The sequence below is a fragment of the Strix aluco genome, chromosome 2, assembly GCF_031877795.1.
Source record: "Strix aluco isolate bStrAlu1 chromosome 2, bStrAlu1.hap1, whole genome shotgun sequence".
NCBI lineage: Eukaryota > Metazoa > Chordata > Aves > Strigiformes > Strigidae > Strix > Strix aluco.
In genome coordinates, this window is record NC_133932.1 from 70,764,549 (window position 1) to 70,790,537 (window position 25,989).

General features: G+C 37.9%; 1 protein-coding gene across 4 annotated transcripts in view; it reads right to left on the minus strand.

The window, feature by feature from the left end:
• Nucleotides 1–25,989, minus strand: part of TFDP1 (transcription factor Dp-1) — a 48,918-nt gene that overhangs the window by 17,229 nt on the left and 5,700 nt on the right. For all 4 annotated transcript variants that reach the window (XM_074815216.1, XM_074815219.1, XM_074815215.1 and 1 more), the window contains exons 3-4: nt 17,288–17,354; nt 1,015–1,121 (exon numbers count right to left, since the gene is read on the minus strand). In XM_074815216.1, coding sequence (XP_074671317.1) covers nt 1,015–1,121; nt 17,288–17,354 — 174 coding nt within the window. The remainder of the gene's footprint in view (nt 1–1,014; nt 1,122–17,287; nt 17,355–25,989) is intronic.

Below are 25,989 nucleotides of genomic sequence, written 5' to 3' on the forward strand. Positions count from 1 at the left end.
AACTACGTACACAGTCTCACAATAATGCCCTGAAGGGACTCCCTCTGTGCCACTATGGCCTATGATCTATAGTTAAAACGTTCTCCTCCTACTGCTGGTTACTGATTTTAAATTAAAAGAATGCCTAACTACTTTGAATTTCCTCTTTGAACATTTATTGATAGAACACCTCCTACTGAAAGAGCAGTTTCATTCAGTTAAATTTATTTCGCTACACTCAACTTTCAAGTGGCTGCTGCAAGTAGTTAGTTCAACACTGCTGCTGGAAATGGAGCATGGTGAACGATCTCTACTACATCTGTACAGTTGAAGCAATACAGTTTATAGATGCAAGCAGCCTCAATTATAAAACACCACTTAGAGCTTACAGTAGGGAAAGGCAGATGGGAAACTGCTTTCTTATCAAGAAGAAACCCAAATATAAGACATTCCATTTCAGATGGTTACATGTTACAGTTGCTTTCCAGAAGATTAACTGAGACCAACTCTTTTCAGATCACCAGATTTTAATTTTGATCACTATAAAAGTGACTTCTCATAACCTATGTATTATCTGTTGCATTATTAGATTCTTTGAAATCTCTAATTTCACAATACGTGAAAGCAAAAGTATATCTAAATTAAGCACTAAGAAAGGTAGCTCTGTTTTCAATTTTGTTCCACCTAACTTCAATCTCAATAAAACTGTGCTGATGGACTTCATTTACATTTCCCTATGCCAAATTTCAAAGCAGAATCTGAAAGAGCCACTGATTTTAAGTGGCAACTCTAGCAAAAGATGAAGCTCCCTGAATATTCAGGTATCTGCATGCTGATTTGAGAGTCATCTTTCATTTCTTTGTGCAAAAGAACATTTGTTTTAACATAATTTCTATGAAAATTAGAAACAAGCTTGGACTATCTGCCCATAACAAGTGATACCGACTATCAAGCTACAAATCAGATTTACAGTATGTATAAGCAATAGTACATACAATAAAAAAAAAAACAAAACAAAACACAGAGTCTCCTTACCACTTGTTGTGCAATGTTGACATTAGACTGTCCGAATGTTTTTGGCAGGAGCTGTTTTCCGAGCGTATTTACTGTAGAAGGATGAACAGCCAGTAGAGAAACAACCCCTAAACCAAATAGAAGTAGATAGCTTCAGGTCAGCCACATTGTATTATTTTAGCAATTGCAGTTTCACCTATACTACCAATGCATATTAATAGAAACTAGCTCTGAACTGCACAGAGAGTCAACATAGCATTTACACATTTGAAGCAAAAAAAGAAATTAAGATTCATGATACTTTGTCTCAAACTTTCTCCTATGTAACCTTACAGGTCAGTGACCTAGTATGAACATGGTTTTACTCCTTGTATTCCAATTTTTCTCTCAAAGCAGAGTAATATAGGCAATGGACACCTGACAGAAGGCATAATCCCTTCCTCTTTCACCCCTACCCTTTGTGGCTATTGAAATTTTTTCCCTCACCACCTGAAAAACATGCCTGACGCCCCAGCTTATGATATACCCTTCTGAGGCATGCTGGTGGTCTACAGGAGATAAAATTTGGCTAGCAGGGGCCTTTCCAAGAGAATATTCCCAACTTTTCTCTAAGTGTCCCCTCCCAGCTGAAGGCAGGGAATTAAAGAAAAAAAGTCTTCAAGAATCCAGTATGAGCAAAATACATGCAACACAGTAGACCAACCCTGCAGAGAAAGCTGCTCTTTTTCTGTTCATAAGCCATCCATAATCAGCATTGATAGCTAAGCAAGTTTTAAGCCATGTAAAACAAAAATTCAACTATAAAAATACCAAGCCAGGTATCCTCTACCAATTTGATGTGCCATGCCATAGTTTCAAAAAAAAAAAACCAACAACAAAAAAAGCAAAAAAGCAGCAACAAAGACTGACTACAGAAAAAGAATAATGGGACAAACAAGTCTTAAAATACCAGAGACATTTATTTTCCTGAAACATCTGTCATTTGGTTGTCAGGTGAGAAGTTTAACAGCTCTTTCCCTCAGATCACTTTTAAAGGGGCCAATGGGGCCAGAAGGACTTGGCACAACTCCCATTCCTCTTCCTTTTTCCCATTATCCAATATAAAAGCAATGAAGTAAGCATTTTTACAACAGTTGTATCAGGAAGGGCCCTAATGAGTCACTGATGCCTACCACCTCTTACGAATTCAGGTAGTTTACAGAAAGTTGAAGACAACTCAAATCTTAAGTCCTTGCTTTCCAAAAGGCTTGTATTTTCTAGCTGCTATTACTACACCATGTCAAACCGATACCTTCATGCAAGAACCTAATTCTCAATCCCCCAAATCTGAATAGAATGCAGCAGCCTGTCATTCTTCCACCATTAACCAACTTTCCAGTGCTCTTTCAGAAAGTCAGCAGCAATCTAGTTTGTAATGTAAGTCTGTTATGCTGTCCTGTCCTTTCAACCATACTCACCACTATCACAGTCTGTTTTCTGTGTGTTTTTCCTCTCTGCAGAATGCAGTAAAGCAATATAAACTACCCTGGCTATTAGTGCTTGTGTATCTTCTTCTCAGCTTCCTGGAGGTCAACATGTCTTTTATTAATCTCCTCCTCATTGCTTAACAAACAACAAAGCAATCTGAAGTGTTTCCAGTATAAGAGTTACAACTGCTTTCCAAAGTTAAGATGCTTCATCTATTTGATCACCCTCCCTTACCTTTGATGGTTCTTGTTGCCCATACACTTTCTAGTTCCCCTACCCTTTGAGATTTATTTTTGCAGAGGACAGGGATGGACACATTCATGACAAAGGAATGTCATATGTTATTGTATAACTCCATAGCAAATTTTCTATTTTAATCCCTGTTCCTTTCCAAATAATTCTCAAAATTCTATGTGCTTGTTCCCAACCAAACACCGATACGACATTTTTGTAATATAACCTACTTCAAGACCTTTCTTGAGTGCTAATAGCTCACTTGGGGTATTCATTGTATCTAGTTTAGTTTTCACCAATTATTAACCTGTGGGAGGACTCTCTCATTCTATGACACCTTGGTTTAACAGGCTGATTAAGGACCTTGATAATCAAGGTTTTGTTGTTACTTTTAAGAAATCCAAGGACGTTGCACTGATTAGATAACCCTTATCCACATGCTTGTTGACGCTTTCAAAGCATGACTTTGAAAAGACGTAACTTCATAACTTCCCTTCCCCCTCCCTCTAGAAAAGCCCTGTTAACTCCTGCCCATTATCACATTTGTCCATATGTCTACTACTTCTCTGTTACGCACTCAACCTATCTACCTAATAGAAGTCTCACTTACTCATCTGCAGTTATCTGAGCCCTTCAGAAATCGCTGCAAGATATGTGGCTTCCTTCTGATACTATATGAATTGTACATGTACTGATTTAGCAGAACAGAAGTACCACTGCTAGGTCCTAAGAATTCACAAGTAGATAATCCTCTGGCTCTGATGATTTCTAACCATTTATGTTATCAATTTTTTCCTAAGACAACAACTTCTAGCAATACTTCAGTAGGACAACCTCATAAAGAACAGTACTGCAGTGAGACTCTTCCTAATCATCTTGATCACTTATCGACTCTTCAGATGCACTCAGAGACTTTGTTCTTCTGGTATGTTTAAAAATAATTATTTATGCTATTGTGCTGTTTCTTAAAAACTTGTATGCAGTCAAAAGACAAAAGCAAAAATCTTGCACTTGAGACAGTGTAACTCCACACAACAGCAGAGGTCAAGGGTCAAGTGGTTAGGAAGCAGACCTGCAAAGGACCTGGGGTCTGGGTGGGCAACAGGCTGAATGTGGCCCAGAAGTACACCCCTAAGCTAACGAAGACTTAACCACATCCTGGGCGGCATTTGGAAGAGTACGTACAGCAGTAAGTGATTATTCACTCTTAGCCCAGGGCTCTTTACACTGTATCTGGATCACTGTTCAGTTTTGGAGCCCACAGTGCAAGAGAGGCATTAACAAAGAGGTGAGAGTCCATCAGAAAGACACGAACATGCCTAGGGTACTGGAACATATGATGTGCAAGGAGAAGCTGAGTGAGCTTGGTGTGTGCAGCTCATGGAAGAGAAGATTAAGGTGGAGCGAGAGGTGTTGTTTGTAGGAAGCTAACCACTGCCTTCAACTATTAAATGGAGAGTTATAGAGAGTTATTGACAGAGGACACAACAAAAGGAAAAGAGGGAACAGTCACAAGTTTGATGCAAAGCAAATTCCAACCAGACATGAGGTAAAAAATGCACAATGAGAAAGGTAAACAACGTAGCAATGGGTTGCCTAGGAGGTTCCCTGGAGAGATACATAAAAATTCAGCTACTGAAGGCTCTGTGCTTCAAAGCTGGCCCTGGTTTAATTGTAAGGTTAGACAAGATGGTCTCCAGCTTCCTTATATTATTCATTTATGACTACAAATAGCTATTTAAACTAAAACATCCACATGAAGGGAAGAGTACACACTATGCTTCTTTAAAGTCTTTAATTACATTAACATTTCCTGTGGTGCTTCGCCAGTTAATTCATGCAACTGAACAACCTGGCTTTATACAGAAACTGCAAGCTACATTTGTCTCTATGGCACAAACTGAGTGGCAAGGAAACGTCAATCTAACTGGAAGAACAGTAACACACACTTCACAGTTCCAAGCAAAGTCAAAGTCAACCTATAAAAGGTATCATACTAAATAGGAAAGAGCATAACTACTCAACAGCACGAAAAAAAAAGAGAGTTCTGGTTGGTGTTTTGGGTTTTTTGTTTGTGGCTTGTTTTTTTTTTTAAAAGGGTATTTTCAATTTGCCTCTGCCCAAGCGCATCCTACTATTCTCTCATTTACCTGATGTGGAAACATTTTTCTCATATCCACCTGCATTTTCATCAAAGGCTCACAATGCTCTGGTTTCATTGTGATGTTGTGTGTGTGTGGTTTGTTTGTTTCTTTGTCAGGTATACAAGCAGAAATAATTTCATTAACTTAGCTTTGCAAGTGACTGACAGCTCAGTTTCTCAAAGGAAGTTTACTAATAATTTGTTAATTACTATTACTCTTAGAGCAATCACTGCAATCCAAATAAGCCTGTACTTTGGCCAATATACAGTGTGCATAACAGCATGTAAAAATTAAAACCACGAGTTTGCAAACAGTTTTGCTGGCACTGACTCCTCTTCCTTTTCAAAACAAACATATTGTTAATACTGCTAGTCTGACACATCTTTTTTTTTTTTTTTCTTTCTTCTGAAGACTTCAAAAACCATGGGAAAAGGCCATGAAAAGCAGAAAATAAATTTATACAGAAGAATATAATTACTACGTAGATTCTTAGTCTCCCAAACATCACCAGTTTGGAAGACTACTCTCAGGAACTTACAAGGAATCATTAAACCTAAAGAGAAGTAGAACTTCATCAATATGAAGTCCCAGAATGCCTCCTAAACAGAACATGATGATACAGATGGGATCAAGGAGTAATGCCATATAAAACTTGCAGAGCAAAAGCAGCAGCACCCTTTAACAAAACTTGTTATTTATCTGTCTATAAACTGTTCCAGGTAGATGCTTTCTCCATACAGAGTATGTGGTAAATAGCCTTCTTTGGTTACTGGGTGCATTTAGGGAAGAACTTTTGAACTGGACCTTGGCGTGCATATAAAAACAAATTCAAGAATTTTACCAAAAAGAGAGTCCCTTGAAGAATTTTACCAGTAAAAAGGACTGGTGATACAGCTGATTATGAACATTTTAAATAACTTGAGATGCCACAGAAAAAGACAGAGTACATCTAAAATCAGAGAAAGGAGTGCCCTCTGCAGACAAAGCAATAGATCTCTACAAGCTGACCACTCCAGTTCATGAAACAGTAGTGACTTTGAACTTGGTGTTTCAGATCAAGGAGGATGGGTTGAGGTACTCCTTCCCTCAGGAGCAGAAATCCCCCTCATTGTAGGTGCTGTCCCACTGTCTGATGTAATCTGCCTTTATGTTTTCTTTACTTGTGAAAGAGAGAGCAACAGGAGTGATGCAACAACAGAAATCAACAGAAAAACAAGTCAGTTTCCTGATAATGCAGTCTCTCACAAACTAAGTCTTGTCAGTCTGTCTTCTAGCATAGAAGCAATATTGTATAAGGCACAACCGAATTTGGTAAAAAGGTAACTTTGCGAGCATTTTCTGCATTGTTACAACTCCAAAAAATAACGTACAGAATAAGAGAGTGGTTTGTCAGAACACAAAGTAATTCCTACCATCTCCTGCAACCGTTTCAACCAAACTGTCCAGCAGACCAATTTGTAAGTAAATACTCTACACGATCAAAGGTTAGGAATTAAGCAAAGGATTATTTTAAGAAAAGTCTAAAAAAATTTAACCTTGCAGATGACATTTTGCACTACAAATGCTTGTAGCCACTCTTATGAACTCTACAAACTTTTATCTTAATTACATAATGAGCTTTGAAATTGATGGTTTTAACAGAGCAGCTGGAATCTAGCTTAACGACAGCTACACAGCTCAAAGGCAGCGTTACTAAGCCAGTCTCAATACACGTAAAGTATAACTTACACTCTTAAATCAAGACAACATTACTATCAATAACCTGATAAAGCTCCTAAGAGAATATCAGCTGAGGAGCGGCAACGGGTCTGTTCTGAGAGACCAAAAGAGACCAGTGAGACATTCCATGAACAAAAAGATTTAAGAAGCTGACACAGACACCAGGATTCTATTGCGATTGTCACTTCTGAGAAGGCCAAGTGTCATCTGGAACATTACATTCCTTACTCTGGGAATTTTCTGAAAAGTTAATTGGAACAGAATTTTTATAAAGCCAGAGTACCTTACTGCTAAAGGTGCAAATGATTTATATAAGATTATATGAAAACTAAGAGAATTATTTGGAAAATGTTACAGATTCAGTTTTGGCAGTCTTCCATATGTGGATTTTTTCTTTTCTTTGGTAAGAAAAGATATAGGAGGAAGAGGAGAGGGAATTTGACATCAGCATCACTAACAAAATTCCGTATTATAACCATTTTGTAAAGCAAATACAGACAAAGCAATTCCAGCTCCAAACCTGTCCATCAAACCAACTGCTTAGAATAAACAAAACCCTAAATAACAAAAAGCAAACTAGTTTTCAGTGCCCAGTCTGCCCAGTGCCCAGTCTGCCCCTCTCTTTCCAGTACATCACCCCCCAACCCCAAGTTGGTGTCTACAGAAAATTGTTTGAAAAATTATCAAGTTTGGAATCAAAAAGTGAGCAGGGTCTCTCACGAGAATGTAAAGTAGCTTAAGTCCACCTAATTTTTTGCAAAGGTTCTTTTTTCAGTTGAAAAGCTCTGGGTTATCAGACTACAGATTTCTCTCAGGGTCTCTGCAAGCCACAGGCCTTATTACAGACACTGCAATAGTATTCTCAAAGACCTTAAGTTAGACTTGCTGATCTTTAATCATGGACTCTATCTGTCCTTGTACCACCTTCAGCTATTTTAATTTGCCACTATTCTACTCAAGAAAGCTTCATTTGTCTAGTTCAGCTATCTAGTTGATAGCTCAATATGCTTTTACTAGTACACTCCTCCCCAGTAAAGTAAGAGCAAAGCATCTGCATCTTCTACAAACAGTAAGGAAAACCACAGTTTGAAATCATTCAGAACTGCGGATTTACAGAAGCCTTCTAACTCTTTCTTTGGAGTCTGTACAATGCAATGCGTTTATTTCCAATATGGGGGGGGGAAAAGTAAGATGCAAGAATTACAAAAATATGAGCTTCTTCTGAAACATCTTTCATTAATCAGAAGTACTGTTCTATCCAGTTGTTTGGGCTGCTGTCAATAAAACTGACAGCAGAATGCCTTAGAGCAATTTATCCCAGGCACCTGAAGGTTTCAGTTGCCTAATTCTACTTGGCTTCTCTGCTACCACAGAAACTTGCACAGCTAATTTCGATTCCAGGGCTTCAGCAAAAATTGCCCAGCGACCAGGCTACAGGTTCTCTTCCTTGAGGCATTACCAAGCAATAGAAATCTAACAAACACTCCATGTTTGTTTTGTGGTTTTTTTTTTTTTTTTTAAAGGTATGGGAGACCTCATGAAAGCTCATCATGGAGACTGAAAGATAAGGAAGGCAGATCCTAGGAAAAACTTAAGTTCATTCCTCAGCATGACAGTCTAGTACAAAGCAGTATTAGTAAAGATGTGCCTTTGAGGACTCCAAATAATGAAATCCAAAATGCTCACTAGAGTGTGGAAGAATCTCTAGAAGGCTCAAAATCTTCACAGTTCAAACACAGGTGCACAATCTCTGAAGCTGAGACAGAGATGAATCCTGTTTTGGACAGCAGTGAAGCAGAGCTCAGAACATTATCTATAGTCAAGGTGGAAAATGCACAGAAAGTGAGAATTTCAGAGCTACAGAAAGCTGGTACAGCAGTCAGGACACAACCAAATAAGCTGAGGGAAGTCCTCAACTTTTCTACACCACTATTGATGCCTGCCAGCTGATGCCTGCAAGCAGTTGGTGCCTGTAACAATTGAGGCCTGTAACAATTCATGCTAAGAGAAGCGTTTCATTACACCTTATGCGGTCATGTTGTACCCAGTTGTGTATACCTGAAAGTCTCAAAGAGGGCATATTAAGAAATTCTTTTACCAAACAATGTTTAACTTTGTATTTAACAAGACCTGATTGATTAAAATGTACAGAGAAGATATCCTAACCTTCTGCCATCCTGGCAGAAATGCTCAAACGAGGTGTATAAGAAAGAACAGCCTGGCTAGACAACAGAGTTGGGAAACATCCAAGGAGAAGAAATTGTCCTCAAAAGACTCATGACCATAAAAGGGAAAAAGGAGTAGGAGATTAACTTCCCAAACGACCACCACGACCACCCAAGACACCCACTCATGTGTAGCTTAGTTCTGCAATGCCAGCATTATGTAAATAAGCAGAAAGGTGGAGACTTCTTGGAAAATGTATGAATATTCATGTCTTTAAGGTATATAAAGGATGAACTTTTGTTTTAGTGTATGCATGTTAGGTGGAATGATCCCCTGCTGCAATAAAGGATGCCTGCTTTCTGAAACTCCACAAGTCTTAAGAGAGTTCAATTCCACTGCCAGCTTTTACAGTAACACTATCACTGAACAAGAGGTAACAAAAGTAAGGTCTGAAAGAAACATCCTAAACAACAAGGCATCATATCAACATCATAACAAGAAAAGTTTTCTGTATGAATTAATGGAGCAGGCTTCCACTTCTTTCTCTACCTCAAAGCATCATGACAGCAGGAAACAGTATACTAAAGTCTCAAACCCACCAACCTGCCTCAATACAGTGACCAATGCAATGCTTGACAACAACCTCATTCAACCCCAACACTAGATGGAGGTGAAACAGCAACCAAGTGTCAAGCAGTTCCCTCAAGGACTGTTTAGTTTACTCCATGCATTTTGCTTTACATAATCTACCCTAAATCACAGCCTGAACCGCTACTGTCCTCCAAGTGCAGGAGAAGTCTTGAAGACACAGCTAGGATAAAAACATTAGTTTAGAGGTATTATTTAAAGTGCCTTTTATCCAGTCCACATCACCTTCAAAGAAAATAATTCCTTACACAAAAGCATCAACTTGACTAGTTTTAGATTATTAGACTACATATACATACAGAGTATGTATAACGGGTGTATTTAGAAGATCTGGGAAAGAAGACAAAGGTGATAATTCTATCCGAGGAGCTGATTCCTCAAATGTCACTCCTGTGAAGTTTCAGTTTTTAACATCTCTTGCAGACACCATAGGTATTTTAGGATTAGTTAGTTATACGCCAGTTTTCAGATAACACTCAACTCTTCTTGAGGGCATCAACCTACCATAAGCCTTGACAACACACAGATGATTGTCTCCAGTTGTGTGCCAAGACAACTGAAAATAACTGCTTATTGAACAAATCACACCATCCTGTTAGGACAACAAACATGCTTACACAGCAATTCTGAGCACTTTGTCAAAGACAATCTTCCCCCATGTGTAGTATTACTAAGTTCTTAAGCAATTTCTTACATCAACTCACACTTTTAGGTGATTCTCATCATCCTTAGATATGAACAGTAATACTTTGGCTATTACAAACCAGTCTTTCCAAGTCTGTGTTGAAATAAGCTGTGTGGTCTACCTTTAGACTTTTTAAAAAGTATTTTCAGACTTTTCAATGAAAATATCATTCCTATTTGCAGCAACAGTTTTATTTCCTAACCTTGACTTTAGATAATAATAATTGTTTGGATTTACCTCAGCTGCAATAACACACAGGCATTTTATAACCAATGTTCAGGTATGTATCTGTTTGCTAAAGCATGAATCACAGGCTCTGAAATAGATCTCTACTTCTGTTTCAGGGGAACAATTCCAGTCACTGCCAAAAATCAGAGAGAGTTTGATCTTCGGAATAAAATTAACAGTAACGTTACACTGCAAAAGTTTCTTGTTATATTAATAAAATGAAAAAGACAATCTTACAGTTAGGCAGTGTTGAAATGCAAGAGTCAAAATACACCCTAAAAATTTGCCTTCAATTTTTTCCAATTATCAAATCTGAAATGAAAATAAAACTAAAGTTCTTTATGCCCATAAAATTTTAAAGGGTAAGAGGTCAAAGGAGCTAAAGGCATCTTTCACAAGTATTTTCTGGCTACATACCTCTAATGCCACCTACTGGCATAACAGAACATCCAAATTTTCTTTCTGAGTATTTTTTAAATTAAGACCTTTAATTTCAATACAACATTAAATACCATTGGTTATCTTTTCCCTTGCACTCATCTGAAGCAGATAATTTCTTTCACCTGAATTTCTTCACAAGCAACAGGCGGAATTAGAAGTGTTCTATTTAATACTTAAATATCAGCACTAATCTGAATATAGCAAGGACCAGAATGTAGCAGTTTTCTTCAAAATGCAACCTTCCAGAACAACAAAATTTCTAAGTCTCTAAAATTCATTGCCAAATAACTTTTAGAAGACACAAACTCATAAGGAAGTTTTACTGGTTCAGCACCTATTAACAATTCTGTCCATCCTTCCAACCCATATGTATTTTCTAACCCTCAAAATGACTTCTGATTATAATTATCACTCAAAGTCCATGTACTTTGCAATTTCAGGTTTAAGCAATTAGCCAGGTGGATATCCAAAACAAAGCCAGGAATCAATAACAATTAGTTGGGTTTTTTAGGTTGGGGTTTTTTTGGCTTTTTTTTTTTAAATCCCAGAATAGAAATGAACGAAAATAACAATTAAAAGATCTAAATGAGATTGTTCTTGCCTTCTAACTAACGTAGTCAAGAAGCAAACAATTACAATCAAGTCACTTTGGAATTTTACTCCACAATTAAACCACTCTCTTATTCTCTCTTAGACAAAGCAATTTAGAATAGAACTATTTCAGTTGGAGGGGACCTACAACAATCATCTAGTCCAACTGCCTGACCAATTCAGGGCTGACCCAGTGAAAGCATGTTGTTAAGGGCATTGTCCAGATGCATCTTAAACACTGACAGGCTTGGGGCATCAATCACCTCTCTAGGAAGCCTGTTCCAGCGTTTGACCACCCCCTCCGTAAAGAAATGTTTCCTCATGCCCAGTCTGAGCCTCCCCTGGAGCTTTGAACCATTCCCATGTGTCCAGACCCTGGATCCCAGGGAGAAGAGCTCAGCACCTCCCTCTCCACTTCCCCTCCTCAGGGAGCTGCAGAGCACAATGAGGTCGCCCCTCAGCCTTCTCTCTCCAAACTAGACAAACCCAGAGTCCTCAGTCGTTCTTCCAGCCCCTTGTCCTCCAGCCCCTTCACCAGCTTTGTTGCCCTCCTCTGGACACATTCCAGGACCTTCACATCCTTCTTAAATTGTGGGCCCAGAACTACACACAGTATTCCAGGTGAGGCTGCACCAGCACTGAATACAGCAGGACAATCACCTCTTTTGACTGGCTGGTTATGCTGTGTTTGATGCATCCCAGGATGTGGTTTGCCCTCTTGGCTGCCAGGGCACACTGCTGACTCACATTGAGCCTGCTGCTGACCAGCACCCCCAGATTGCTTTTTATTATTGCCAGAAAAGGGCTAGAGCTATAAACCACAATTTGGGTGCCCTTACAGTTTTCTCCACTTGACCTTGGAAAATTTTACAAACATTGCTTCTGATTACAATTTGACACTTTACTGGAATTAATCTATGCGCAACTTCTACAAAACCCAATCCTGAATATAGGGTAACAAGCAAAGGAAAGAGCCCTCTGTAATGATGTTCTCAGAAATTGAGGCTTTAGGGAAAAAAAATTGCAACTGGCTATTTTGGAATGAGCCAAGGAAACTTGCAACTGCTTCCAATGGGATTTAGCATTCCTCCTCAATGTCACAATTGAAGCTGACGGTAAATAAAACAGCACAGGACAAGCAGCAGATATAAAACCAAGTGGCTTTATTAGAGTTCATCAGTGAGAAGACCTCTGGGTATACAGCTATCTTTTGCTGCATATGTTAACTCACTAGTGGTCACTAGCACAGCTACATTTTAAAAGCACCTGGCATTGCTCAGGATTTCCTGAAACAAAAACCTCCCTTCTCAGACACTCTCTGCATGTTACATTGCTGCTTCTCTCCTGAACAGGGTTATTGCAAAAAACCATCTTCCTGGCTGCCAAGTACACCAAACCTTTTTAGTCGTACCAAACCGCACCACTCTAGACCAAATCTGGAGATTTGTGCCACTTAAACCCTACCAGACTACAAACTCCACAGCCCTTGCACTTAACAGGAAAGCTGAACGAAGATACAAATGTCATACCTCATGTCATTCCAGAAGTTAGAGCCTTTCGACAGCACCACCCTGAAGCCAAACATACTGAAAACCCTCATTACCTAAGTTTCCTCATCCAAGGACTGGCAAATACTCAAAATAGTAAACAAATTTATCCCAAATATATGCATTTACATCATGAAGAAAAAATGATTAGACGGTACATTTTCTGAAGCCTTTGTGAGATCTGGGAATCAACACAGCCTTAGATCAAACAGGGGTTGATATAGCTGGTGTATTGCTCCACCTATACTTTCCCAAGATTTAAGAGTTAAAGAGTCAAGTTAAGAGTCAAGAGTTAGCCTTCTAGACTAAATTCTCAGTGATGAAGGAACAGAAGTAGGCTGAGAGAAAAATCTTTCTCCAGTGAGCAGAGCTAATGGTGTCATCTTAATACAAGGGAAAACTAGCACCTTGCTTGAGCAGCTCCATTGAACGCTGTTTTTTTCAGGGCTAAATGGGGTGTTACACTCCAGTAATGGAAATACAGAGGGATATCAGAAGACAGGTGAGTTTACACGCAACCTCTTCTGGAGGTTGCACAAGGACTGAAGGAAGCACAAGCTTCCAGGTCATTTCTACCACATACTGATTGATAACTCTTACTCCACACTAAAGATGTTTTTGAAGAAAGACATTTTTAGAGCATTTTCTGAAATGGTATTTTATGCCTATCACCAATTTACTCAAAATTATACGCATTATACACTAAGCAATTTTTTTTTTTTTTTTACTATTTTCTCCTCTTAAAAAGTCAGCCTCTGCTTTAAAACAAAAATCCTCATCTAGAGTTCATGATTGAGACCAGTCTCTCCAAAATTAGACTGAAGCATATCCCCACTAGCTTAAGTAAAAAGGCTGTCTAGGTTGGTAACCTGTTTCTGACAGCATACAGAGATAATTCCCTAACATAATCTCTTTCTCCCAGATTCTACAGCTTCAGAACTTTTTGAGCAAGAGTTTGCTCAGCACAACTGTTCAGCATAACTGCTGAGCAAGATGAGTGATGTCCCCTTTTCATCATTCAAAGAAATAACAGCTACCTACCTAACAAAACTCAGTCTAAAAATAACCCGTTCGCAGTTCCCAGATTTCTGCCAGTGCAGATTAAAAATTTACAGAAGTTCATGCACAGGCTATTCTGAAAGCATTGCAGCAAAGCTGTTCACGCTCTAAGAATTGTGGCATAACCACCTGTTTTGGCCAGAAAAGTCAACCTTTGCTTATCTTTCATAGTTGATTCATATATCTACCACTTAGTCTTGTATTCACCTTACAGAACTCTGATGAAGTGTTACAGAACCATTTTAAGAAAAACACTCTGCTCTCTTTCTCCCAAACCATGTTTTTGCAAGCATGTCCTTATAACCTGGCAGACAAGTCATTTTTTGTCCTCTACCACCCCCCTAAAAACTATTATTCCTCTGAGAGCTGAGCTCCTCTCCCTTTCACATCTGTGGAAACTGAAGCATTCTTAATTTGCGAAGTCTCTCAAAGTTGGACTTTCCTGAAAAGATGCTGGAATGCACCCTCTGATATTATTAATCCAATGACCTTGAGTGCTGTGAGAGCATAAGGAAAATGAACTTCAAAAAGTAGCCAGGCTCCTGCATTCTCCCTCAAGAGCCTGCCCATTTACTGCTGTTGAGGGCAACAGATTAGGCTACGCAAGCCACTCATCTGACACAGTAAGGAGATTTGATCCTGTATCAATAATGCAATGTATTCTCAAACTCTCCTTGTGATTGACTTGCAATTTCCAGAAAAGACTCCTTCCTCTTGAAAAATACAAATCAAAAAAAAAAAAAAAAAAAAAAAAAAAAGGAAAGGAAAAAACCCCACTTTTAATGATGACCATCAGAGAAGAATAGAAAGATTCTTTCCTGACCTCCTTCAATTCATCCTAAGAACAACACCAGGTACACTTCTGCTACCCTGTGGAAAGCTTACTCTGTTTTTATTGTGAAATTTTGCACAAACTTAGCAAGACAGCAGAGGACTGGACTTTTTGATATAATGGCATGTAATATAGACAGCTACTTTTAGAAAGCACATAGTACTTTTGTGTAGTTACATTTAAAATTCTAACATTTAAAGACTACATAAAAATCCCTAAAATGATAAAAAAGTGACAACGGAAAATGAGTACTACTTTAGTGAATAAATTCTGATACACATCTGCATACTTTAGTGACAAAATATTTGCTATTTTAAGCGCTGATCAACAGAGCCTGCATACAAAACACAGACAAGTTAGAGGCAAGAAACATAATCAAGCCAAGAGAAACAGTTGTGTCTTCTCAATATTAAGAATCAGTTGCTGTGTGTTAAATTTACAAAGCTTCCCTAAAAGCAATGAGGTGCAGAAATTAACTGAGGATAGCTTAGTTTGCTTGTATTATTCATGGTGGTATACACTGAGAATAGAGCTTGACTCTCAATCTGGAGGAGCTGCAAGCCTATAATAAACTAATAAACTATTTGATCACTTGAATTTATTTCAGAAATTCTACAAGCAATGAAATTACATCTATTTTGCCCAGTTCTACTTTAACAGCTACGTAATAATGGAAGATTCACATTTCCAATTCTTGCTGTCTAGGCTACCCTGTCTGTTTTGATTAGGTCTCCACTGAGTGTTACAGGGTCTAGAGGCCTAGATGGGTGTAAAATCTCCCTGTAAATATCAGTCCTGACAAAAATATCAGTTTTACTGCCCACAGGGGAGTATGAGGGAATCAGTAATGTAGGGAAAAATGATACAGCTGTTAAGAAACAGGTATCTACCTGCAAACTTTTTTTGTTCAGGGTCGTGTGACTTTGTTTACAAATATACACATGGAACAGTTAATAATTATCAATTATTCAACCCTTAGTGCCTTCTCCATCAAAAGTGGATCATGACAAATTAGTTGGACAGCCCCCTTTTGTAAAGCAATGTATATTTTAGACAAGAGAATGTCAAATAGAGAGCCTAGTGAGATTCCAATAAGATACTTAATGTACCTAGAAAAACTGTTAGTTGGTGGTGACAGAAATTAGAAGTTCTGCAGGTTGTGAAAACAAATGCTTTAACAGGTTTCCTGAAATCGTATATATAAAAGGCTAGAGCAGTAATACAGTTCACTTGGACTGGACTACAGGTTAATCTGAGAGTACCAGCATAATCCAGCATGAAGTCAATAGATTTGTCAACAGTGAGGTTTATGAGAGCATCAGACAAGTAGTAGGTGACTCTGTCCTAATAAATTTCACCCTACTTAGTACAGCCTATCAAAGCACACCATCTGTCACACACAAGAATAAACCAGACTATCATAATTTGGAAGCAACAACAAAAGGAAAATGGCCATTTCACCAAAATCTATTGTGAGATGCCTGTGAACCAAACATAGAAAAATTATTGATACCTCTGTACAAATATGACTGATGCTTCACTTGGAATCATATATACTATTTTGGTCACTTGCATTCAAGAAAGTTCATGAAAGCAATTGAACAGGCTCAAAGAAAGGCAATAAGGAAAATACAGAGGACAAAGAGCTCATCTGATGAGGAATCTAGGAAACAGTGGCTAGCTGGCCAGTCAAACTAGAGACTGTTAAGATTGTTATTTATCGAGTAGGTAAACATACTGGAGAAAACTATTAAGCTGAAAAATAACACTGTCACCAGCAAAATGCATAAACTGGCAAGAATATCCTTAACTGGAAATCAGAGTTCTAGTCTCACTATGGAAACAGCCTTCCCGTAAGAATACAGGGGACAAAAATCTAATCTTCACATATAGCATTATCAGGTTACAGTACAGGTTATGACATAGCTGCCCAGAACTGCAGGCAGCTGGAACTCAGTGGTGCTTCTGTTTTTTCCCCCAACTATGCTAATTGTAAAGTGCAGCTTGTAGCTGCCAAAATGTTTTAATACTCTTAGTTTTTGACCTTACATATCAAATTCAAGTTTATAGCCTGTGTTTTATTAAATTGCTTGATTACATTACATTATCATACATGCACAGCCATTATCTGCAAGTCCAAAACAGTTCTGTTCAAAGTATTTTTTCAGATAGGCTTGCACTAGTGTGGATGCACAATCATAAAAACTGTCATAACCCATTTTAAACTTCTACACTCCTGCATTTTTCCCATTTGCTAAACTATAGTGCCCCAAAAGATGTTTTAGACCATCTTGGCCTTTATACTTAAACACAATCTGCACTAACAAGAAGATCACATATGGGATGACAAACCACCACTGAACTTCACATGCAGTTTAAAGACAATTATAAAGCACAGAAAATCTACAGTTTGCTTGCTGATTATATAACTTAAGAAAAGCTTTACAAAAACTATGCTAAAAAATCAATTTAAAGCCAGCATAACAACTAAAAATCAAAAAATGGAGAGTCTTACTAAAAATTGTGTTCTTACCTTTTCCAGGACTTAGGTTTTGGTCTATAAACACCTTAAGCTCTCCATTGGCTTCAATTAGTCCAGCCTGTTAAAGAAAGTAACTTTTATTAAATTTACAAACACAGTTTTTTATTGTTAAAGATGGAAGATATCATACCAGAAGTCTTTGCTGCTATTACTCATATTTTGTCACAAACCTGCCATGATGTAATGGCACTGTTTGTGGCATAGTATTTGCCAAATTTTAAAATATTGGTTTTATAAATACTATATTCTTTAAAAGCAAGCAGAAAATCAGTTTACACCGACTTTGCTATTTTGTGTCCTACGGTCTTATAATGTACATGCACTGTTTTAACAGAGAGCTGAATACCCTTCTAATTGGAACTGCTCGCTACAACTACACCTTTCTCTACGTAGACACTATTTACCTATCACAGAAGTAAACATTATAGCAACAACAGTAGAGGTGGTAGAGAGCACATTAAGCTATTTTAATCAAAAAAAAAAGGCATTAGGAAGAAACACCTTGAGCTCTTGAATTATTATTTTTTTAAAGATCAGAACATAAAGGTCTTAAGTGAAAGTTATAGAACATACGAGTTTATAAAGTAATCACTATCCTGTGAGAAAGCTCACAGCAGAAGGTATTTTTAAAAATACTATTAATTTTTGGATACAAAACACTTGATGCAGGAATCCTTTGGTATCTCTGGAAAAAATAACGAACACAGGACACACAGGCTGTTTCCATTTAGAAAGAACAGCAGGAAAGTCAACACTTGTACTTAACCATAATTTGGCATGCGGTGTTACAGAGACTGAAAAGTTCCTAGCGACATTTTCTGCAGAGCTGGTATTCGCAGGCTGATCTTCAAGTGGTTTGCTGTCAGCTAGCAGCAAAGCTTTTCCCTTAAAAGTGTACCTCAAGAGCCTTACTTATGATTTGCCAGAAGTTCAGCAAACTAAGAGAGCCACTAGAGGATGCTGTGGTGCTGCTGTTATCCAGGTGTATGACAGAAATGATTTCTTAAGAAAGACAGGGAACTTTACAAAACGGGAGACTTTCTCTCCTCGGTGAAGGGGGGGCGGGGGGACGACGATGACGACAGAAGACAACCGAGCATTGGGAACGGGCTGGGAAGTAAGCAGAAGAGAAATTTTGCTAAGGGAAGCATAAAGAGCAGTGGCCTGTAATGGGATGGCAGCGATGAGGACCTGGTGGTACGAAGAAAACGTAAGTGAGGAGAGTCGAACTGATGGGTAGAATGAAGAGCCTGTGGCAGTTCTGTCCTCCATTCTCCTAATTTCCTCCCCCCCCCCCAAGTAACAAAATAGCATTGTTTTAAGGAGACTTCAACGATTTACCAGTACACAAACACTGCCTGTTCTCCACCTTGCCCACAGCAGGGATTCAAAGGTTTACTTGAACAAATGACAGTTCTACTGCCCTATTCCCAGGCAACCAGAGCTTTTCATAAGCCTGACTTGACTCTTCATCACACTTAACTACATAATTCAGAAGTGCAACAGACTATATCAGACACTTTCAAAGAAAGAAGGAATATGCATCAATGTGAAATCAGTATCACGTACAAAGATGTTGTTATTAGAGCTACAAAGACATTACTAGAGCTACACTCTATGGCAATATGACATTCCGGAACACTGGAACCCAATGTGCTATAGGAAGATGAATTTTTGGGTAAGTGTTACATTATACTCCCATTCTACCTCAATTTCACAAGAGTGTTAAACCACACAGGAAGTGCAGTCTCACTGTGATAATTTCTTTAAACACAGTACTTCAGTTTCTATTCAACAGCAGAAAAAAAAGGTTTGTACTCAAGGATTCCTGCAAATTCTCTTTTCCATGAGAATCAAAAAGATATCAATGAGACTGGAAAGACTTTTAATATATTGAGTTTCTGATCAGTGGACCACCAAAAAAATGGCTGTTTTAATCTGTAATGTCTTTCATTTTAGAAGCACATGAATTTAATAGTTTTGAATTATCAAATCCATTCATCAGTTTAATATGCAAAAGCAAACTTGCATCAAGTTCACATGCCAGTTACAGTGATAATTCCAAACCAAATATTTAAGCCATGATATTCAGCAAATTCAAGTATTAAATGCAAATCATTATTTCGGTAATTAGCAAATTAGGCAATTCAGTAATCAATTATTTATTGGTCCCTTCCTATTTTTATCTTTTTAAAACTAGAATGGTCTCAAATATAAGCGCATTTCTATTAATTCATTTTATCCTTAACTATTCAACCAATCATCACACCATAGCATCAAATAATCTCATAAGCTTCAAGGTTTTTTTCTACATAATTATAATTTTAATACACAGTGAAAAATATTATCCAAAACACTATGCAACTCCAAAAAAACAATTTAACCTTGCATTACAAAGGATCAGGTTAGTGCTACATGCCCTGGACCATGCTTTTGTGTGACTGAAATTATGCAAGTCACTGACAAACTGGAGAACATCTGGGAAAAACACTGCATTTAATCAATAGGAGAACACAATTTGGGAAAATCAGAGAATAGCAATCCCTGAACAACAAGGAGAATCCCCTCAGCAAACACGACAGTGATGAAGAGTACAGCATTTACAGTTCCACCACCTTTCCACACCAGTGTCTTACTAAAGGGTCAGCTCCAGCAGTTAGAATAGCTGGTAAATATTCAACTCACTTGTAAGAGCACACCCAGGAAAGACTCCAAGAAAACTATCTGGAAAGAATACTACCAAATCCCACAGCAAATAGCACCCCCAGTTGCTATTATTCATAATGAAAACTGATTTCTAGTGAAAATTCTGCTACTCCAGCCTCAATATGCTCTTTACACATCTGGATACACTATTTAATTCTAAAGTTAGCAAAATTTATCACTAGTTTTGAGTCAAAGAGAAAATTGAAAAGTGAAACTTCCATCCCATATGAAATTCTAGTGTCTTTGTTCTAAAATGGAAATAATAGGCAAAAAAAATCAGTGTGCATTTTGAAGAAATTCCCCCTATTTTTCAAGCCAGGTTATTTTGGAGGACACACTGAGATTACTCCTCCATAACCTATCTAGCATAGCAAAGTGCCCAAAAGAAATAAAGAAAACGGAGGAAAATGTGACCATAGCTCCTATTAGGTATATCATAGTCACAGATTCACAACAAACAAAGAACCAAAACCAAACCAAACCAAAACCAACAAAAAACCCCACACCAGCAAGAAGTATTTGATTTTCCCCAATGGAAAAGTAACCTCCTGCCAAGGAGGGTCTAGATATCACGGAAATTCTATTTTCTGATAGGAAAACACACATAGTTTTCAGGCCTTACCAAGACACTTGTAACAAGTATTTTGATTTTTATTTTTTTCACCTGATAACATGGGTTTTTTCTCATATTCCACATTTCCTGATGTTTTCATGATTCTCAATTTCAAGATGTGTTACTTCCTTTGACGATAACACCAGGGCTGCTTGAAATAATATCATGCTCTTAATATTTGATTCTGAAAGCTTATTATGTGTGTGCAATTCCACAACTTAGCATTGCTTTATTCTTCAAAGAGACATGCTGGCTACATATACTTCTCTATGGCTACACAGAGAAACTCCTAGTATCCTAGACGGGCAACAGATACACCCTTTCTCCTTTTCACATTACAGCAAAATCAACAATGATTTTAGAAAATAACTTTTGACACACAACATAGCATCTGAACTGTAATAGCTTAAGATCTCCTTTCCATAGATCAGAGGAAGAAGGTTAAGGACCACTGGATAAATTAGCAAATCTGGTAATTTTAACTGCAGATGCTGGAGTGGAGACCCTAACCATCACCTAGGCTGTCTCATCACACCCATTCAGAACTCCGGAGGAAAAGAAACCAACTGACGGGCTAAACATATCAAAAATTCACTGAAGTTAGCTTTGGCCTGCTATGAGATCATCAGCAGTCATAAGGACTGGGAAGTCTATTTTTGTTTTGTTTACAAGTAAAAGCTGAAAAGCACTACAAGTGCCTTCAGTTTGAAAGTCAGTAAAATGGGAAACATCTTTTTGTTGGGAATAAAGTTAATCTGAAACAAAATTTGCTAAAAATGCAGAGAATTTCACGTATTAAAAAAAATCCCTTAGTGCAGGCTATCACAGAATAATTTCATATCTTACTAACAAGCTAATATTTGCGGTCTCTGAAGTTGTGCAACTAGAAACTCAACACCCTTACAACAAAAGTATCATTTCTTCCACAGCTTTCCAGACTTGCAACTCAATTTCTTAATAAAAATTGGCATAAAATTATTCACTAAACCTTTAAATAAACAGAAAAGATTCAAGCTGAATTTGGACTGAAGGACAGGGAACCTATAAAAGCATGACCAAGAAGTTTGACTAAAACGAGACTGAACAAGTACATGTGCTATGTCTATCAGGTTTAACCGGAGAGGAAGGTCCTCCCTCACTACTCTGAGATAAGTAAATATGGGGAACAGAAGGGTGCTTTTGTGCCACAGAATACCTCTTCTATCTTGCTTCTAGGTAACGAGCCCACTTCAAGTATACTCCCTGAAAAAGAACTGAGAGAAGAGCAAAAAGGGTAGAGATAAACGGAACCAGAGGTATTTGCCAAAAGGTTATTTCTCAGAACAGAAATTTTCAGTTGTGAAGTGTAACAGCAGATTAAACCCACTAGTTTGAGGCGCAGAACTGGGTCTGATGACAAAACAGGAGATGTGGGTGCCAAATATACAACAATGGTTAAAGAACAGGAGTCAGCATGGGACAGACAGAAAAACGATCTTGAGACTGGCTGGGAAAGAGACAGAGTGAGCTAGAAAATCAGATGAAGATGGCAGATGACGAGTTGAGGTAGAGGAACTGGGAGTCACTGAAGAAGTACAGGTACAGAACTGACGAGAACCTAAAACAGAGCTTTAATAGAACAAGGAGATCAGATCCTGAGAAGGGAAGAACATGGGAACTGGAAAGACAAATACAATCTATTCTAAACTACGACTGAATGGGTAAATAAACCAGGACTCAGACTGAGAAGTTCAAAACAAATCAGGAAAGAAGTAGAAAAGACAGAACCATAAAACAGAGAAATTGGGAAGGAAAATTATTCCTGTTAGAGTACATTTCCTCCCCAAGCTTGTCGAAGGCATCAGGAGAATGCCTCTGCTGTCTACAGGCATTTGCAAAGCCTTCTAGCAAACAACCACACATCTTGTGCAAACTGCACCTAACTTGATCCACACAGAATGACAATCCCTAGCCATTTTACCGCTTAAGAGTAGGCAATAAATGTACAGGCCCTATGCCATGCAATTTTACTATGTGTCACTTCACCAACGGTGTAGGGGGTTTTTTGTTTGCCTTATATTTTAGTATCAGGAAGCAACAAACACACACAAACACAACGGAAAATTAACACAGCTACAAAGTGGAAAAAAGCTTATAATCAGAAGTAACACCACTTAATTCTTCTTTCACCCCCATCCATATGCAAATGTAATTTATAATAAGATGATAACACACTATTTTTCCCATTGGATTCTCAATGCATTCAGGAACCAGAGCAAACATGCTCTGAGAATGAATCATCACGTAACTGCAGAAGACTATTTTTATGGGACATCCAATTCATTTTTCACAAAAGTTAAAAGGCAATTAAGATATGAAGTAGAGGATCGCAGAAAAGGAAAGAAAGTTCTTAAATTTAAAACATTTGAATTTCATTTTGCAAATGAAGTCAGTGAGAACTATACCATATATAAAGTAACATAAAAGAACTTCTGAAGTCAGGCTATAGGAGTCTGACCCTGCAAAATTCTCAGACGTGTTATTTTACTCTGTCTCAGTGGCCTTCTGAAACAGAGATCATACCACATCCTCAGTTCATGATGCATCTTCAAGACTAATGTGTTTGTCAATCACACCTGAGGTCTCCTTACTACAGAATATGTCAAGACCATTAGCTTTCTTGGCTGTTCTTTCTGAACAGATCTGAACACATCTGGAATTCAGCAAAAATTAAACGAAGAATTCATTTGCAGATGAATCAAAGAATGGTTCAGTCTAAGCAGCCACACAGATCAAAAATACCACAGGAGTTAAAATCATTATACTTTGTTGTTTCTTAAAGTAATTCAATCGCCCAATTGATACAATCCTTGCAAAATTTACAGCTGGCACCCCCAAAACAAACTGCAAGGCTCTAAGAATGAACCAAAACTGAACACAAGATTCCTAGGGTGAATATGACCAAAGCACTGGTTTGTCACTTTTACCACATAAACTAATCAGAAAATAAAGTCATCATCTGTGTCCTCCTGGACTAAATACTCATATGCAAAGAGGTACCAGCAGCAGTCACTTCCACAACTAGCTCCTGGTGATGTTCTAGATTTGACCTTAATAGACTTTTGTTTTTCCAGCCAAATCACATTTTACAGCAGTTTGCTCAACAGCATCTGAACCACAGCCGAAATCAACAAGTAATGTTAAACAGGACTCATTCCGAAACCACTTGCTTCACCGACCTCCTTATCAGTGTATTATAAGTCTACAGGAGCCCACAATGTAATTTTCAGGCAAGTCTGTGTAACCATTAATGCAATACTGGGACACTTAGCAAATGCAATGTAACACACCACAAGACAAGTAGCCAGCAGTGTTTCTGGGGACATGGACCACTGTCAACCTTTAAAATCACGTTGTCTGCTGTGTGTCTGAGAACCACTTCAACACAGAGAATTGGCAAAAATTGGCCCATTTTTCCTCCCACTTCTAATTAGCCACAATAAATCTCCATTAAATGATATCCAGGCAAGCAAATACAAACACTAAAATAAGTGATCCCTAGTGTAACTTAAGTTTTAAAAGCTGCATTTTTGTTTAGCGTGTTGTCAGCAGAGTATTTACTCAGTAATACTACAAATAGGTATTTATATAGAGCCACTACTATTAACTGACACAATTAATAAGTTAAACACTTGAAGGTTACAAGAAAATGCTTTATTTACACAAATAAATTGGCAAGGTGAGGGGCAACTTCTGAGTTGCTATCTTCTGACTCAAAAATGCAAACCATAATGGGGGAAAGAAAAGGGAAACTCGTGTATTTGGAATGTAAAAAGGAGAGCTTCAAGATCACTTTCCTTCTGCCTTCTTCTAAAAACCATATTTTAAAAAAATTTAACAATATTCGTAATCCCAGACTGAGATGCCTTTTTAGAAGACCTAATTTTGTAACATTTCATCTTCAGTTTGCAAACTTCTGAACACCTTAGAACTCACTAAAGGCAAATCGAAACAGATCAAGCTACCACAAAGTCACTGAACTAAAATCATATCAAAAAGGTGCATGAACCACTTGAGATCCACTAAAGACTTAACTTCTCTGGTCTGCCTCACTGTAACTCCCAGTACATAACCAAAAATAAACATAAAAGGAGAAACACATGCTGATATTTTAAGAAAAGTCTGAAAAATGTTTTGAAGACTTCAATACTTTCTAGGCACTGGAAGAGCATCATGTAAAAAAGATCCAAAATACATCTTTTTCCTACTTCCCTTAGGCTCTTTTTTTAATCCATCCCAAATGTAACTTTTTTCAGACCACAAAGACTTGCTCAAGATTCATGTAGAAGCACCACATGAAAGCCATTAAAAAGTACAACTTCTGTGGTGTTCTGGCAAAATTAATATATAGCAGCACAGATCTACTTCTTTCCCCAAATTTTGCAGACCTATTGACCTATTCAGTAAAGTTGTGGTAAGAAATTAGTTTGCTGTGGGTTTTTTAAAAATTCTTTGAGCAAAATATTTATTAATACTGTGAAATAAATTCATTGGATTAAATTAGATACCCAAATGTATTCCAAATACACAAATAAACCATCAGTGTTAATCCCTACAGCTCTAAATCTCTTAAACAGTCATGTTAGATCAGGTGCTGAACTTTGTGCAGGCAGAACTTCTTACGCGGTGTCCTCAGATTTACATATGTGCACAGGGCTTCCTTGGCAAAGTTTGATATGTGGGCCATAGCTACTACTCAGTGAGATTAATAAAAGCACCATGAAATACTAAAGAGATACAGTAAGTTTTATGCAAACCAGAGATCAAGAAAAAAATACCTCATAAAGTAACTGAAGCAAAAGATGACATTAGAATAAAACATAAATAAATAAAAAAAAAAACCACCCTAATTTTAGAATGAGTGGTTCCAAAGCCAACACCACTGTTGGCAACCTATGAAACAGTAAAAGGCATGAGCTTTCCAGACAAAGAGCTCTCAAGAAAGGTATTTTAGTCTGTGAGAAATTCTGAAGGCTAACAGTGGTGTGTCAGTTTAAAAAGTTTGTGAAATACCAGATTAGTTTTCAACTGTATGTTCTTCATGAACAATTATATTTCTTTTAATGGCTAGAAACAGCTCATGCGATAATGGTGACCAGCCGAAACAATCATAAGCAACTGCTACTATACAGAGTATTTCATTTACGTAACTCATCCGTTTTGATATGTTAATTTTCGAGATCAGAAGGAATCTTACTCGCTCCTTTTGTCTAGCCCATCTCCTCAGTACTCGCTGTAACATCATGCATTGGACTATCCCCTCTAACAGACCCAGTTCCTGCAAGCGACTCGGGCTTCTTCTCTGCTATTTAACAGTGGGTCTTAAAGAAGAGCC